Source organism: Tauraco erythrolophus, chromosome 3, assembly GCF_009769465.1.
Source record: "Tauraco erythrolophus isolate bTauEry1 chromosome 3, bTauEry1.pri, whole genome shotgun sequence".
Classification (NCBI taxonomy): domain Eukaryota; kingdom Metazoa; phylum Chordata; class Aves; order Musophagiformes; family Musophagidae; genus Tauraco; species Tauraco erythrolophus.
The window spans coordinates 66,301,823-66,319,847 of record NC_141467.1 but is presented as its reverse complement, the minus strand read 5'-3'; the positions used below and the strand labels follow the sequence as shown (position 1 = coordinate 66,319,847).

The following is an 18,025-nucleotide window of genomic DNA, read 5'->3' as shown; positions in this document are numbered from 1 at the left end:
GTGAGGGGCTCTGCGCCTCTTCCGTTTCCTTTCCAGCTCTGCTCGTTCTCCCCGCACCCCAAAAGGGCAGGTTCCTCTCGGCTTCGGCTCCCCCGCTCCCGACGGCGGTGCCCAAGCCGGGTCCCTCCCACGGGTTTCTCCCAGGGGCACTGGGGAGGTGGCAGTGCCTGTGTGGAAACTTGCCGGGAGGATCTGGAGGAATTCCATCAGGATACCAGAGGGCAAATGGGAAATCCCTCACCCCAAACCACATCCCAAGGAAAAAGCTCCTCCAGCAGCTGGAGACGATGTGATGGCAGTGGTGGTGCCCAGGCCGCTGGCTCTGGGCCGTGCGAGCCTCATTGCACAGAGCTCACCTATGCAGCCCTCCGAAACTTCTCTGGCAGGAGCGTTTTCCAGGGGAAAGAGACACAAACGAAGGTCGATGTGACTCAGCCCTGTAGCGAGGGATGGCCAGGACTGGGGCGGATGGCCAGGACTGGAGCTGAGCCCTCACAGCCTGCTGACCAGTTGCTGCCTTGTGTCTGCCCTGCCAGCTCACCAGTCCTGCTGGGGTGCAGCGCAGCCCTACGCCCCGGCATGGTCCCCTGCCAAAAGAGTATGTTTAGGGCCTGGCTTGGGGCTCCCGGAAAGATTCACGCTTAAGCCTGGCGCTGACCTCGACACCTGGTTCCCCATGGCACTGAGCGCTCCTGGCAACCTGCCAGTCTCTCTTAGACGCTACTGAGTGTTGACGCCCTGTCCCCAGCGACAAAACTCGCAGTGTCACCTTCAGTACGACTTGTAGAGCTTCTTTTAAGACACAAATCTGATTTTGTAGATGGCTCATCAGCCGCCATGCACATGGAACAGGACATTCAGCATTTGACTTTTCTGCAGCGCACTACGGGGCCTTCAGATTAAACCTTGAAAGAATAGCTGTGACCACCTCACCGCATCCTGGCTTCATGCAAAAACGTCCCTCTTTTCCTACACACATGGATGACTGAGAAGACGTAGACACAGGTAACGGCCGGACAGACGTGGGCAGCACTCCAGCATCTGCCCTGCAGGCTCAGAGCCGAGTCCTGCATCCATGTGCAGGGGGTGGCCAGTGCTTTTGGCGTGTGCATCTTCTTCATCCCTGTCTCTGGGCACCTTCCCTGCAAATAACCTGTTTGCACGAGCGTCATCTGTCATGGTTTAGCAGGAAGAGCAAGTGCAAAGGAAGAAACGGCAGCTGCCCTCTCCCTTCCAGTGTTCAGCCCCTGCAGCTGGGGATGCGTCCGTACGGTGGGGACTGCGAGCAACTCCAGCGAGGTGCTCAGACACAACCCTGCCTTGGGGGTGCCAAGGGCACAATAGTGTCACTGAAGTCACCAGCACTGACAAGCGGAGACACAGGAGGGAACTGAGGTGAAACGCTGCGTTGGCAAAGGGTGCAACTAGTGAGTATCTTATCAGGATTTTAGCTAACAAATTGGTGAAGCATTTACACCTACATGGGGACATGCCAAAAAGTGAATAACAAAACATTAGTGGTGCTCAGCATACAGCTGTAGTGATGCTATTTTTCCCTTGGAAACAAGAAATTATTGGAAAACACTCCGACTACAATACAGTAATTTGTCCCCATGTTCCCATCCCTCTTAGGACTCTGTCATCTCAAGGACCAGGTACAATGTGGAGGTCAACTGAGTTCCTGGGAATGAAACTTGCTCGGATGTCCCTTTCCAGGCCAGTTTCTTTATTGACTGCAGTCAGGCTGCCTGCGCTCGAGGTCCCTCCGAGGAGAAGCACACCAGAGGCCAGTGGAGTGAGTCATCATTCATTCAGTGAGTTCAACCAGGAGAAGGAGAAGACATGACGAGCCGGCTCGTCACTCCTCTCATTGCTCACGGGAGTTTCCTCCACTCGTCCTTGAGGGGATGGTTCAGAAGCAGTCTGTAAAGGAAGGAAAGGTTGTCAAATGGAAGAGGAAAAGATGAAGTGCATTAAAATCCTTAAGATTTCACAACACGCAGGAAAACAGAATGAAGTGGGAAAGAGGGGAAAAGGCAGGGAACATGAAAATTTGGGGAGGCCAGCCAAACTCCTAATGCCAGAGAAGTCAGAGACTTCTGCCACGGACAACGGCAGAGGAAGGATTATGCTGGGTGAGCGTGTTGCACCTGCGCAAAGGGCTTAGACCTGATCTGGACCTCTGGAATATTATTGCACTGAAGGTGATAACTGCCTGTTTAGAAGTGATCCCGAGCCAGCTTGGCTTGTGTAGCTGGGCCTCCAGATTGATGTGGACCCAAGCCAAAAGTTATTGTCAGTGCATTGCCACTCAAAATGATACTTGTTCTGCTGTCATGAAATCTGCCTTGGATGTGTTATGTTTGTTGTTGTTTGTTCTGTTTTGTTTTTTTTTTTTTCCTTTATAGTCTTTTAATATTTATTTCACTTCAGTTTCACTCAGCCCAAGAACAGGAAATAAATAATACAGAGATATAAGCTTCTGCTTATATCCCAGGCCAAATTCTGCTTTTGTTTGCACAGGTATCCTACACTTACAGTAAAAAAAGGAATCTGGACATGATATGCTGTAGCTGCTAATCACAGGAATTATTATTATTTTTTAAATTATCTGAATATTTAACAGACCAGTATGATATACAGAAATATTTTTACTAGTTTCGGTGCTTTCAGATCCCTTTGGCAGAGAATGAAGATCAGCTTTGTGATAGTATTGGAAACCTTACTAAAGATAAAATATAGAAAAATGGATGATTTGGTAGCTAAGGGGTGCCTTGTGTCTTCATCATTAAAATCACAATTTAATGTCCAATATACAGGATTTTTTTTCCCCTCTATATTCCTAGATATGCACATACGTTATTGTACATTCTTGAAATTAAAATAGCCAATACTTCCAGCCTTCTCTGTGCAGAGTTTCACCTTCTTTTGGGAACTTCAGTGGGATCTCAGAGGAACTATTTGATGTCAAGATACTACTTGATAGAGGGAAAATGACAGAGCAGTGTCCTCTGAATTTTAACACATCTCAATCATTTATAATACTGTCCTAAAATGGAAAGTTATGAAAGCAGTGATGCTAACAGACATATCCAGGAACAAACAACGAAGCAGGGATGCTTGTGAGGAACTGTGGCATGGAATGGATGATTTTCCAAAGCGTTTTCGTTAAGTGCTCAATGTTAAAGTGTACCACAGGAATTAGTAAGGACCAATGGCATGTTAAGTATAAATTTGCTACTGGGCTTCATTCCAGTTACTACCTAGTTGAGTGTTGTGACACCAACAGACAAGACAGCATGGAGGTATGAAAAAAGTAGCTCCCTATTTCTTTATTTACGTCTAATTAGAGTTCATAGCTCCTTTTTTAGACCCAGATCCTCAGTTGCTCTAGACTGGAGTAGCCTTACTTGTTCCAGTGAAACACTACCTGATACTCTGCTTTAATGTTTGAAATGTGGACTAATCTTTGACTCAGATTCGTATTTTCAAGGCAAGGCACTCACCACTACTCACTGCAAAATACAGGACTCAGAAAGGATTTTCATGGACAAGGATCTTGCAGAACAATACAGCTTTTGTGCTTTAATGAGAGCAGAAGCATGGTGAAAAATCTGTGAGAAACAGCTGCCTACTTGAATACAAAAATCTGTTTTCAGCAATGCTGGTGAGAAGGGTCATCTCCCAGGCTTATGCAAAAGTATTGTAAAGAATTTTGCCCACGGAACAGATCTTACGCTGAAAAGCCAGGTAGCTAAATGAGTCCCGATTCTAGAAGATCCGCCTTTCAGCCCTCGAAAGTGCTGAATGCCAACCTTTCAACCCCATTACAAAAGTCAGGTATCAGCAGTAAATTCATGGCTAGACTTTCTGAGTCGTAAGGGGTTCTGCGCTTTCTTGATCTTGGTAGGTGCAGGAGCGTAGGTGGTTTATCAGTCTTCTGTGATGTTGAAAATTTTGCCTTTTATTTTTGGAAGGACAGCCAGAGTGCCTGGACTAGCTAAAAGTAATTTTGAAATTGGTTGTGCAATTTTGTGCACTGAGCCCTCAGCAGTGTGTGTCATCAGGCATGGGACAGCCCTGCTCGATTTTCCTCACTCTGCAAAGGAATAGGACTGGAAAGAGATTTAAAAAATAATTTCCTGCATTTTCATTCTTTTTTACTTCAAACCACACTGTCACCTTGTAATTTCTCTTCCTGTGCAAGACAGGCTTCCTTTAGCACTTCCACTTGCTATTCCAACCAGTCGCTATCCAGAAGTGTACATTAAACCAAGTTTAGCTCTGAAGCAAAGAACAATCTATGGGCTTAAAGTTAAGTTTTGTTAATCCTTGTTTCACAGGATTTGGAACTAACGTTAAAAGAAAAAAAAGCACAATATAATCGCTTAGACTGGCAAGATGACTGCATTACCTTGTTAACCAATGCTGCTGGTACTGCATTTCAAACAAACCAATCTTTGTCTGCATCACTGCCAAAACTGTATTTCATAATGTGTCAACTTCTTCATATTCTCCCATGATGACATCTTCCTGTGTCAGCAAAACAAGGTCAGAACTCCAGCATATTCCCACTGGGTTTGGCTGGATGAAGCATTTACTCCCTGCACCTTGCTGGACTCAGCAGGCTGCCAGTCTGCAATACCTCGATGTGCCTTTCCAAGAGCAATCATTTGCCATCACACCCAGCCAGGAGTGAAGCAAGCCCCAAACTGACAATAAGGCCATTCCTCAGCTTTTAGACTCGTGTTTTCCCACCTGTGACACTTTAGTATTTGTGCTCTGAGTCATACAGTGACTGAGGTAAGTTATTCTCATGTGAGGCAAGAGGCCATCAAAAGGTACCAGGAGCAACTCTGTCCACGTTATTAAGTCCGTTTCCCCCTTCCAACAGCAGCCCACACAATTCAGAGTTATACAGTGAGCTGGGATTGTCTGAGACAAACATTTCGGCTGTAGACTTTTACGGGAAACAACTTTTTTGAACTAAGAGGTGATTCTGAAAGGTAGGAAATAGAAGCAGGTCTCCTCAGTGTCAGTGGGATTTGGGCATCTGGCCCCTCTGTAGGTGCTTACGATCTCATGCCAGATCACCTGGCTGTCCGTGTTACCACAGCCCTACTCTACTGCCAGAGAAAAGTTTTCTGCTGAGCAAGGCACAGCCCTTGCCACACGCCTTTCACATGGTCCAGATTCAACACCTCATTGTGTCTGTCCATTGCTATTAGGTAACTGTTTTTAAGCTTCTATCCAAGCTTTATCTCTGTCTTGGAGATCTCATGGGTAGGGCTTGTTTTTCACATTACCTAAAATAACAAGTCCCAGCCCTTGATTTGGGTCCCTAACAGTAATGAGGAATAACTAAAGTGTTTACCTCAGATTATGTTAAGCACATTGGGCCGATGCTGAGAGAGTGCTGAATACTTACACTTTGATTTATGTTTTCCCCTGTGGTGTCGAGTGACATCAGATGATGCTTTCAGTAAGCACCAGGAATTTTCACCAGGCCAGCTCATGAAGCGGGGAGGGAAGCACACCCTGCATGACTGATGGTTGGATTTGTTTTTCCCATAAGCGAAGTCCATGCTAGAGTTTACATGCCAACTCTTTGGAGGTGCTGAGCAACCACAACTCCCACTGAGAAGCCATTCAGCACTCCTCAGCATCTGGCACACCAGAATTTTCATGAATAAACAGTATAAGGATCTCAGAGTTTAACCTGATGAGTCGTGTAAAAGTTGCAAGTAAGTATTCAGCATCTTTCAGCATTCGCTACCTTAAGCAGAGTGCTACTTAAATCTGTATAAGGTTATTGTAAAGGGTGTGGAGAGGAGAAAAGGAGCGAGTGGGATGGCTTTGTCATAATGTTTTCATTTATCAGCTCCCAGTAGTTATCCTGTTTATGCTGGGGAAAAATAGACAGTCTAGGCCTTCTAGATATTTGAAACAATGACGTCTACACACCATTTTCTGCTTGACCACCACTAATCTCCATAGCCTTTAGGTACAAAGACTGGCATCCATGAACTTCAGTCATCCAAAAATGAGGTATCTGCTCAAGCAAACTGCATTCATCCCATCTAATGGGAGTGATGAGAGAAAGGCACCGCAGAGGGTGACTTGTCCCATGCTAAAAGAAATACTTAAAGGGTGGATTGCCCTCTGGAGGTACCTGTTTCTCTCTACTGACTGTAGAGACGCTCTTGGTGACCAGGTTAGACTAGATCTGGCTTTTAAGTAATTACACAAGAAAGATTCCAGTCAAATATTTTGGGATATCAGAACACTGCTTGATAGGAATTGAGAATTTTAACTGCAGTATTACTTTTTCCAAGATCAGTAACTCTTAAATTTAGGAAGTGGAAAGGAAAGGTGGAGGATTTTCATGGTCGTCTTCAGATTGGTTTTGTTCTGGCAATTTTTTGCAACTTTTTGATGACTTCTTATAAGGTAGGATCTGGTGAAACCATTGTTATAATGGCCCTCTCAGAGGTTATATCACCCCAGTTTGCAAGGAGATATGAGAAACAAGAGAAATGAGGGCTGAAATGGTTGTTTCCTCCAGGGCTGTAGATCACCTACCAGTATATTTTATTCAGATTGAGCACGATTAAATGATCATAATTTTTTTGTAATTAATCAGAAAACAAAAATGGCTGCTCATTTTATGCTGGTCACAGGAGAATAGATTATGCCTTTGTTGGCAAAGAAAAAATTACCTCTTCACAATTTTTGAACAAATATGGTTCAACCTAGTGAACTTGTAGTTGAACACTTCGTGTCACCCAAGTATGTTAATCCTGATCTACTGCTGAATTCTCTAAAACCGTATTTACCATCTTGTGGAATCATGGTCTCGGTTTTGACTGAATTAATGAGAAAGGTCTAGATCTACAGGAAAATAAGTGAGAAAAGAACGCATGGGTTTATTAGAAGCCACTATGTCCTAGGAAAGGGGGTTATTTCTTACAACTGTACACATGGATGCACTAGTTGGTTACAAATAGCCCTCTTGTGCAGCTATATGAATGTTTTCTGAAGCAACAACACTAACCAAAGCAGGTCCTGCCCTTTGGCTCCCCATCCACCTCTTCCTGCTTTGCCTCTATAGTTCACTGTCCATTTGCATTGCTGCAGCTGTTGGCGGAGCTGTGCTAAGAATGGGAATGTCACTGGAATGACATCAATTTTTGTTGTTTTTTGAGGTGAAGGAAGATATTTTTAAACCTGAACCATTTGAATTATTTGATTCCAACACAGTCTAACAAACAGCTGCCTCAGCACAAACGCCATGTGAGTGGTGGCATCTGGGCAGGAATGAGAAGCAGAGCCATTTGGCAAGAAACTCTTCAATCACCTTTGCTGCTAGCGAAAAAAATGAATCTATACCCTTAGAGACGTGTGAACTACCCAATGCCTTTGCTGCCTCCTCTTGATCCAGCAGGAGGGCAAGAGTGTGAATTTGTTAGAAAATGTGAGTCTTAGAGAAGGAAGCAGAGAAAACACAAGATTCTTGTTTCTACAGTTTCTACAGAAAATGAGTGAGAAATAGAAGTGAATTCCTTTTTTTTTTTTAGCTGGCTTTTTAGAAACAATCCCCAGTGTTGACAAGAACAGGCACGATTAAAAACGCTTGCTGGTCACAAAGCCATCACAGAATCTGTAGGCTATGTTTGTCTGCTTCAAATGTCAAGTGTTACACTTCTGGCACTCAACACTTCCAGGCAGCGGAAACAAAGGGAGCACACAGATTATTTTTAAATAGTTTAAACTTTAGTTCAAGCATTTTGTTTTCATATTTTTATGCAGTCTAGCTCCTTCAGCATAACACCTGGCAGCTGTCACATATATCAGAACAATAGTGTTTCAAACTAAGAGGCTACTTATTTCGTACGGATCTTTCCTTTTTATTAGTAGGAACCGACAGAATATTCTCTGGAATAATTACTACAATTACCTGCCATGAAAATACATATGGTGACAGACAAAATAATATGCACAGACAAGTTCCATCAGTCACATACTAGATTTGTCACTCTCTTAATAGCGGTCAGTAATGAATTTTAAAAGTCCATTGGGAGGAAATGCCTTTTTCCAATAGATTTTAATTGTATTACCATTAACATGATGTTTGATGCAATGTCTTACATAATGACCTTAAAGAAACCAAATACAGTTCAGAGGAAAACAGCCCAGCTAGCTTATTTTGGTATAGGTTCTGCACATCTCCCAAGGGACATCGACCAGACACTTGAACCAGTGGTGGAAACGGTATTAGAGAATGGTGTGAGAAAGCAGTTTTCTTCTAGCTGTTACCAGGGACAAAGGAAATAAAATTCTCTTATTTATGTCACCTATCTTTTTCATGACTCAAGCAAAAAAGCCAGAAATAAGATACTTGTTTAATATTTCATCCATTGCTCTTCCTCACTGTCATTACTTTCTGTTGAGAGTGATTATCTACAGATCTGCATAAAACCTAGTCCCACCACTGTCCAGGAAAACATAGAGAAGTTTTTGACGACCTCCTGAGCAATCAGCGATCTATCATTTCTGCTCCCTTCCAGCCCTGCTGGAGAACTGTCTAGCAAAGGAAGGATCATCTTGAGAGGCTGTAGGAATAAGCGGTACACACTGGCCACCATTGCCAAAAAGCTACTCACAGCTACCAGTACTCCCCTCTTCCTCCTACTTCTGCTTCATCAGACAAGTAGATATGGCTTCAGATCACCAAGTAAAACGTGAAGTACAGACCTTCCAAGAACTTCTCTGTGGCAGTAACCCATCTAATCCATGTCAGAGAAACTTAGCTAATAATTTTCAGAGAGAAGCAGCCAACCTAGTAATAGTTTAACATCATGTTTTTCTCTGTCATGTAGCCTTTCCTTTGAGTAATATGGAGTCTTGTAAATTAAAGCTTTTTCTTCCTCTGCAAATGGTATTTTTGTAAATCCAATGAATGAGACAGAGTGCCAGTTCAGACTGTGACTCACCCCAGAGCTCCATTCACAGGATCAGATAACGGAGCCAGCATAGCTGCGAGGTGTGTAGACACATACCGTGCTTTGGAGGTTGGAGCACTGCTCACATCGTGAATGACTGACTTAGTTGAGCTGTTGTAAATATGCGGGGGGTGGTATATGTGAGCTGTGGACACAGCACACCCTCTCTGAGAGATAAAAACACACTGATGTTAGAAGGTCCAGAGAGGTTCTCCTCCCCCTCTACTCTGCCCTGGTGAGGTTGCATCTGGAATATTGTGTCCAGTTCTGGGCCCCTCAGTTCAAGAAGGACAAGGAACTGCTTGAGAGAGGCCAGCGCAGGGCCACAAAGATGATTAAGGGAGTGGAGTATCTCCCTTATGAGGAAAGGCTGAGGGAGCTGGATTTATTTAGCTTGGAGGACACTGAGGGGGGACCTCATTAATGTTTATAAATATGTAAAGGGTGACTGTCATGAGGATGGAGCCAGGCTCTTCTCAGTGCCATCCAACGATAGGACGAGGGGAAATGGATATAAGCTGGAACATTGGAGGTTCTGCTTAAACATGAGGAAGAACTTCTTCCCAGTAAGGGTAACAGAACACTGGAACAGGCTGCCCAGAGAGGTGTGGAGTTTCCTTCTCTGGAGATGTTCAAAACCCGCCTGGACGCGTTCTTGTGTGATCTGATCTAGGTGGTCCTGCTCCAGCAGGGGGATTGGACTAGATGATCCTTTGAGGTCCCTTCCAATCCCTAACATTCTGCGATTCTGTGATTCTGTGTCAGAGACGCAGGAAGAAAAATGTCAACCAAAGCAACAGGTTGCCATTCTTTAAAGTCACCATGTAACAGAAACACAAAGTCTTGGCCACAGCTAAACCATTTTTCCCTCATCACCTGTTGCTGCTGCCCCTTTTCCTTAGTGTGCTCATTTTTCCATGTCTTTCTTTGCCTGAATCTTCTCCTTACTACAACCACAGCAACTGAAGCCAGTAGCCAAGCAATGACTCTGCTCCAACAATACATCGCTCGGCGAGCAGCACCATGACTTCCTGGACAGATGCCCGTCATATCACATCTCACATTGTAATTTCTGCTCACCCACTAGCAATGCTGGCTTGCTTGCACAGCACTCAGCCAACTGATGAACAGGATGTTAAATCAAGCTTCCTTTTGCCCATCTTGCCCTGTTCCCAGGTGAAATCCAAGGAAGCCGTGATAAATGCTGCTCTTAAAGCCTTGGAGTCAATCACAGTTATTGATTGGGTTGTTATGGAGTATACAGCACAGATCACAGGCAACTGTCACCAGAGACAAGCTTGGAACTGACCTGCATCTAGGCAGGCACCAGTTCCATTTTTTAAAAAAAAATAATCAATTTCTTTTCTAAAATTAAATTATCAAATTGTTCACAAATATAAAAATGAATGTATTTAAAAAAATAAATCTGGTGCCAGACGTTGACAAGGCTCACCATCACTGATGGGGGAAACAATAACTACTTTTCCTCAATAAGGCATTTTGTAATAGAGCGAGTTAAACAGCACATGTTTCACCATGAAAAATAGCCACTTCTGTGTGCAGAAGTCCTCAGCCAGCAGTGCTCTAAGAGGCTTGGTCTGTATTTCAATCACCACTTTCGGTGGTTGAGATAGACTCAGGCAGATTTTATAGGGTACTCTCTAAATTAAAAAGATTAATGAAAAATTCAGGTCACTTAGCCTCCAGGACTGTGAGATCGTCATTCTCTTCTCAAAGGTGTGACATCTATGTCGGACATCTGTAGCAGGGTTTGAACGTTGCAGCGCCTATCCGTCTCCATTGGCTGGTAGCCTGGGATAACAGGTTTTCTGAATTAGTCACTGGTCTCTTGCTTAATGAGCTGATGATTATTGTAAAGATGTCAGCAATATGTATCACCTGAGAAGGCTCTAAAACTGAATCGATGCAGTTAGATAAGTCCCTCCTTTTTTTCTGTTTCATTCTGTCTGTACAGCAGCCACCCAACCTGTAATTCCATTTCAAACACCAGGAAGGTGAGCACCGAATCCTGCACGGGGCTGTGGTCCAGCCCCTCATCTGCTCACAAGCCAGGAAAGCCTACAAGTGGCATGATACAGTTTCTAAACACAAAGACTCAGGCCCAGTTTACTAATTACTGCCAGGGGGATTTTCAATCAGATGATCCCTCTCCAACGGTTATAGGATTACAAGCACTGCTTTCCATAGACGAGCATATGGCTACACCGAAAGGCTGAACTGTCTCAAGGCAGTAGGATGACAACTAACCAAATATTTCACAAACAGATGGCTTGTGTTGTTGTGACATAAACCTACCATAACCTGATGTAAACCAGCAACAGTTCATCCATGATTAAGAAATATTTTTTGTTTACACTCTATTTTCCTTTCTGAACGCCTTAACAATGAGCAGAATGAGCGATGCTTGGAGGAGGAGGTTGAGCGAAAGCAAATTTCAGTATTTAAATGAGCTAGTTGCAGAAAGACAATGTCTAGGTGAGTCTGGCTTTGTATTAATTTGAACAGGAGAAATAATTTTGTCCACGATGTCATTGTGGAGGTCCTTTTGCTAGTAATGGACTGAAAAAAATGAAATTTACATAAATCAGATGATATCTATGACTCACCAGACAAATCACAGAGCAGACTATTCGAGGTAAAACTTCAGGTGAAGTATTTGCCACTCATATTAATTATGAGAAACTGTTGTCTGAAAGCTGGTCTTAATGCATTGCCCTCACGACTCATCACTGCTCCCTCTGAATCACTCAAATAATTCTCAGAAGCAAGGGGGAGAGAGGCATTAAAAGAAGAGCAATCAAGACTTTCCTGATTTTCTCTGCATGTATTTGCTAAACCGAGGACAAAAAAAAAATCTCACCTGAAGCCAAAAACAAGATGCAAGACCGAAATTTACAGGCAGAATTTGCCACCAACTGACTATCAGCCCAAGTGTCCTCAGACCCAGCCGCTATAACAGTCCCAACTCACTACATCAAATTACAGAGAAGCAAAGGCAGAATTTTTTGACTGTTAACTGAAATTCTTGCATCTAGTGTTTATCCTGTATTTCAGCTACAAGTGGAACGCTTTTTTTTTTTCTCTCAAGTGAAATTTAAGAGATGTTTAGGAAGAAGCTTCAAATAGAATTTCATTTGGGCATGTGTACTAGCTCATTCATGGGTCTCCCACAAAAGGCTCAACTTCACGGAGGATAGATGACCGATTTTTCATTCAGTCAAAATGTGCAGATTTTTTATCTGAACATAAATAAACCCATCCAGTTTTCTACCTAAGGAAAGATATAGTACAAGTATATCCAAACATAAATATCAAGTTGGCTTTTGCTCTCTGCATTCCCAGATCCTTCATTAGCACGGAATGCAGTTGTTGCAGGGAGCAGAGAGCCTTTGGAGCAGCACCTGGCTTCCTGGGAGAGAGCTGGCTGGGCTGTGCCTGCTGCTGACACTGACAAACTTCTGGTCCAACTCTGGGGGCAAACTGTGGGAAGGCTGTGTCGGGTGGGCCAGAGGGGAGGGAGACCCTCGCTTAGCGTCCTTCCCACAAGATCCAGCCTCGTATGACTGCCTTTTCTCAAGCAAGTCATCCCTTCTCTCGGAGCAGTTGACTTGAAGAGGGGACTTAGCTTCCTTACCTGAGCAGATTGGCAAGACTGAGTTTAGAATTTGGAGAAGAGAAAGGAAATTATTATTTGCATACCACCGCCATGCTTGTACTATCATTCCAGAGCAGCACTGTGCTAAAATGTGAGATCGTACCTTTTACAGAATGACAGAAGAGCAGAGGTACATGGGCAACGAGCACAGCGTGATCTCTCTCAGGTTTATTTTGGTTTTAAATGATCTTACTTTTTCCATGTTGTCTGCACATTGACATGACAACCAATCGGCTAAAACTTAGCGAAGTACTGACCTCTTTGACGTGTGATTTAAAGCTGTCTCATGGAAAAATATCTGAAGGATTGCCCGCTGAAATGGAAGCATTCAGCAGCAGGGCAAAGAGAACTACAGTACCTGAATACAAAGAGGACTGTCCCTATGGTAATTCTGGCAGATGGCATAAGGTTGCAAGCAAGTAATAGAAAATTTTAAAACTAATGAAACAAGATTAACATAGGCCACTCCATTAGTATTTCTCCTCCCAAACAGCTCAGTCCTGATTATATTTTATATCCTCATGGAATTAAGGCACTGTACTTACTGGCAGCAGAGGGAAATTAGATCAGAATACTGTTTGTAGATGATTAACTTGCATTTCCTTTCAAACTAAATGTATGTGCTTCAGTCCTTTGGAGCCACAGACAGCCAATTCTCTGATGGGAAATTTGAGGAACAGAATATAAGGCCCAGTACTTCATCTTAGGTGAAATAAACTGGATAATCAGAGACCCAGTCTTGGATACAAGACTTTCATAAACTCTTGCAAATTTATATGGTGTCACTGCATGAGAGATGTTGCCTACAAAATTCTGATTAGGGAAAAACTGAACAAACTTTTCCTTATGCCTCCATTACCCTCTGTATTTGAACCAGGCTGAAATAATCTGAGCAGATATAAGGTAATTTGGGATCTGCCTTCTTCCAGTGACATCACGAGTAAGTTTTGTTATCAAATACTTGTCATTGCTGCTTTTTGGGATTCCTCTAATACAAACCAAGGGATAGAATGGTTCCTCATGTGAAGATATTTTTAAGGACTAAACGTTCCTGAAAGTGGTTTTACTGTTCTTGATGTGCATGATTTTCTCTAACTACCAGAAGTCTGCACAAGGGAACTGAAGGACAGAACTTAGGGCCAGCTTTTCACATTTGGTTTCTCAAAGCTGGGTAGCAAGAGGGGCTTACATACCTGGCTTGTTAGCTGGGAGTGGTGGTAAAGGGGGCTAAATCCAGCTGGAGGCCGGTCACCAGTGGGGTTCCCCAGGGCTCAGTGCTGGGTCCAGTTCTGTTTAACATCTTTATCAAGGACCTGGATGAGGGGATTGAATGTACCCTCAGTAAGTTTGCGAACGACACCAAGCTGGGAGGCTGTGTCGATCTGCTCAAGGGTAGGGAGGCCCTTCAGAGGGATTTGAACAGACTGGATCGTTGGGCTGAGGCCAATGGCATGAGCTTTAATAAGACCAAGTGCAGAGTCCTTCACTTGGGGTGTAAAAACCCCAAGCATCGCTACAGGCTCGGGGAAGAGTGGCTGGAGAGCTGCCTGGCGGAGAAGGACCTGGGGGTGTTGGTTGACTACCGGCTTGATATGAGCCAGCAGTGTGCCCAGGTGGCCAAAAAGGCCAATGGGATACTGGCGTGTATCAAGAATAGTGTAACCAGCAGGAACAGGGGAGTGATCCTGCCCCTGTACTCGGCACTGGTGAGGCCGCACCTGGAATATTGTGTCCAGTTTTGGGCCCCTCGCTTTAAGAGAGAGATTGAGCTCCTGGAGTGAGTCCAAAGAAGGGCGACTAAACTGGTCAAGGGGCTGGAAAATAAAACTTATGAGGAGCGGCTGAGGGAGTTGGGGCTGTTTAGCCTAAAGAAGAGGCGGCTGAGGGGAGATCTGATTACGGCCTACAAGTACTTGAGAAGGGATGGTGGGGAAGTGGGGAAAGGGCTCTTTACATTAGTGTTGGGTGATAGAACAAGAGGAAATAGGTATAAGCTTAATCAGGGGAGGTTCAGGTTGGATGTTAGAAAGAATTTCTTCTCTGAAAGGGTTGTCAGCCACTGGAATAGGCTGCCCAGGGAGGTGGTTGAGTCCCCATCCCTGGATGTGTTTAAGAAAAGGGTGGATGTACTGCTTAGGGTCATGGTTTAATGGGGGATTAGGGACAGTTGGACTGGATGATCTCTAAGGTCTTTTCCAACCTAGAAATTCTATGATTCTATGAATATTGAGCATTTGCACTGTTAGAAGTGACAGATGTTCAGCACTCCTGCAAACTAATCTTACTACTAAAGATGACTTGATGCATATTTGGAAGTCAGATTTCCTATAGTCTGAAGGGTCATATGCCCCTTCAGGTGCACCAGTTCAACAGTTAGAGGCCATGAGCATTTACAAGACACACACATCATTCTTCAGATGTCTAAAGCTCCACACCTATACGCCGTTGGTAGCATCCTTCAGGTATAAAGTGCACAAAAACACATGCCTGAATCTTGAAATGCCAAATGGGTTTCTGAAGTCTAATGCACAAAATACGTATTCTTCTTCCTGGCTCACTCAGCCAGTCTTCTGAGACCGAATGCAAGAAGACAACTTAAGACTTGGTGAAGGCTTGCTTCACCTCCTTCTGTAACTCATCACACACACTGTCTCTAAGCTCTCTAAGTTTTTGATTTGGACTGCAAGATCTGTTTCTCCCACGCAGTAGAAAGGGCTGCTTGTTAATGTCTGTGTTACCCTTCACTAATACATCACTCACCAAGGAGGCAAGGCAGCTCATTGATGCTATTCTCGCTCCCTGTGTTTTAATCCTTTGCTCCTGGTTGTCATCTGCAGAGGCTCAGATTCACTTCAAAAGACCCCCCCGACTGTAGACCCTGAGCAGAGGCACCTAGGTTAAGATGTGAAGAGGTGCCAAGCGTGAACCAGCAGCAGCTGGTGAACGGCCTCTCTTACCAGAGATACCTCTCCGCCTCCATCAACCACAGAAGCAGCCTGCAGTGACTATACTCCTGACTTGAGCACTCCCTGAAGTGGGATGCAGCTTTTTAGTGTGGAGTTTCCTATTTTGTTCATGCTGAATCATCTCCTGCCGCCCCTTCTTAGACCAAGCGATCTGTACACCTGTGGGCAGCACCTCCTGTTGCCATATCCCTGCTGATACACCCTCCTGCACTCTAGAGGAAAGTCCCTGAGGCATCGATATGACTTCTTAAAGCAAAGTGGCCCTTAAAGTAAATTTAGGGGATTAACAGGTGGAACTGGCCTCTTTTTGCAGATGAAAAAAAAAGGAAATCCCTACTAGTGCATTCTATTAAAATAGCCTGAAAATAAATTATATACTGGGTTTATGATAATAGTCATGCAGATTTAAATAATTATTGTTATTATTATAAATTATTATTACAATCATTTCAAGTAATTTTGTTATTTGGCTTTCAGGGTCTTATCACACAAAACCAAAAAAAGGGCAGTGACCTGATATTTCACATCAAAGATAAAGACACATAAACTGCCTAAACAGCCATCTCACTTCACATACAGAAGAAAATAATTTTTATGCAAATAGAGTCTGAGACCAAAATGCCTTTCTCCCTCACCTCCTTTCTATTTCATGATTAAGTAATCACAAATCTGTCACTAGAGACCACACAGAAGGAGGTCTCAAATGGTAGAAATGAGAGCTTTCTGCATTGTCTATTTTTAATTTCAAAAGATATTTTGAATTAAAAAAAGAAAGAGGGAAAAAAGAGCATAATGCTCTTTGCATGCTTGATTTCCCAGAAGTACAAACAAGCTTTAGGTCCTCTTGTAATAATATAACAAATTTTCAAAACCAGACACAAATAAATGAAAATTAAACTATAATCCATAGTTTTAATTGAGATTCTTAGTGTCTGATGCTTTTCAAATTCAAATTATCACTAGGTAGTGCATCTTTTTGCATAACTCATGCAGCTAAAGCATCAATGATAGCTTCTTCCTACTCCTCTTTTTTTTAATGGAGACACATATTCTGTCATAGTGCTGGAATTTTTGCACATAAAAGATGAATAATAATTTATCATTTTTCATAGATGCACCGTATCATATTGTACAGTGCTTAGAGCGCAGTACAGAAAATGAGCAGGGAAACCCAAGCATTTTTGTGTTGAAGAACAGATGAAAACTGAATTCTTCTGTCTTTAGGGCAAATATCCAAAGGTAACTACAGTTGGTTCATGTCTTCAGTAAATAAGATTAAACGCCCCAGAGGTAACACAGAATTCTCTGCATATCAGCCATGTCACTTTGGAAATTGAAAGTCCACAGATATTTTAACTAAGAGGGGTGTGAATATGGAGCTGGAAGAACTAAATCATGGACAGTGTCTACCAAAAAGGAGCTACTCCAGAAAAGATGTTATGGACTAGTTAAAGTTTGATTTATGGTATTTGCGTTCTGGACAACTTCACTGGGTAGTGAATTTCTTAGTCCTTGATCTTGTCGTTATTTCAGCTTTTAATTAATGCAACCTAAGGAAAAAAGCCTTTTCCTACAGAAGAACATTTTTTACGCACGGATATTTAAAAGCACCCACATAGTCTTGGGTGTCTAAAGCGCTGGAGTCCCCCCAGCTGCATGGGGATACATTTCAGGGCCATCGTCAGTACCCTGTGCTCACTGGGAACATGGGAGAGGTGGCCTTGGATGCCTTTTGGTGAAAAAAGGGCCGGAAGAGGAGTCCCCCGTTTGCAGGGTGTGCGGTGTGGGTTGGGGTGTGAGGGGACTCTCTCCACCCAGGGGGATGGCTGGAGCCCTGCTCCCTGGAGGTCTATCCTCCTGAGGAAGCACTGGTGGTTTGCTTGCAGTGGGAATCCTGGCAGCAGGATTATTCAGTGGATTTTTCTTCCTAATGTGAGACTTGAGCATAATGTGCATGGTATGGAATAAGGGGTGGATACTGTCCTGGTTTCAGCTGGGACAGAGTTAGTTCTTCTTTTCAGCAGCCAGAAGAGCTCTGTGTTTTGGTTTTAGTCTGGGACTTGTTATGAGAAGACTGTTGATAGTGCACTGATGTTTATAGTTGGCACTGAGACCGCAAGGACCTTTCAGCTTTCCGTGTTTTTTGCCAGTGTGCAGGAGCACAACAGGCTGGCTGGGAGCATGGCCGGGACAAAGGGTCCCGACTCTCCTTATGATTTGAACTTAGACTTAGGATTGAGGACTAAATTGGCCAATGGACTATTCCATATCATGCAACGTCATGCTCAGTATAAAGATGAGGGTTAACCAGAAAGGAGGGCTTTTGCTCTTCTAGGGGCTCTTACTCTCAGACTCTCGGAGTGCTCTCTCGCTCTCTTTTG

General features: G+C 43.7%; 1 protein-coding gene across 3 annotated transcripts in view; it reads right to left on the bottom strand.

Annotated features, from left to right (window-relative positions):
* Positions 1-1,803: 1,803 nt before the first annotated feature.
* The window catches only part of TRIM55 (tripartite motif containing 55), a 39,765-nt gene continuing 23,543 nt past the window's right edge, over positions 1,804-18,025 (bottom strand). For all 3 annotated transcript variants that reach the window (XM_086609361.1, XM_086609362.1, XM_086609363.1), the window contains one exon: positions 1,804-1,923. In XM_086609361.1, coding sequence (XP_086465487.1) covers positions 1,804-1,923 — 120 coding nt within the window. The remainder of the gene's footprint in view (positions 1,924-18,025) is intronic.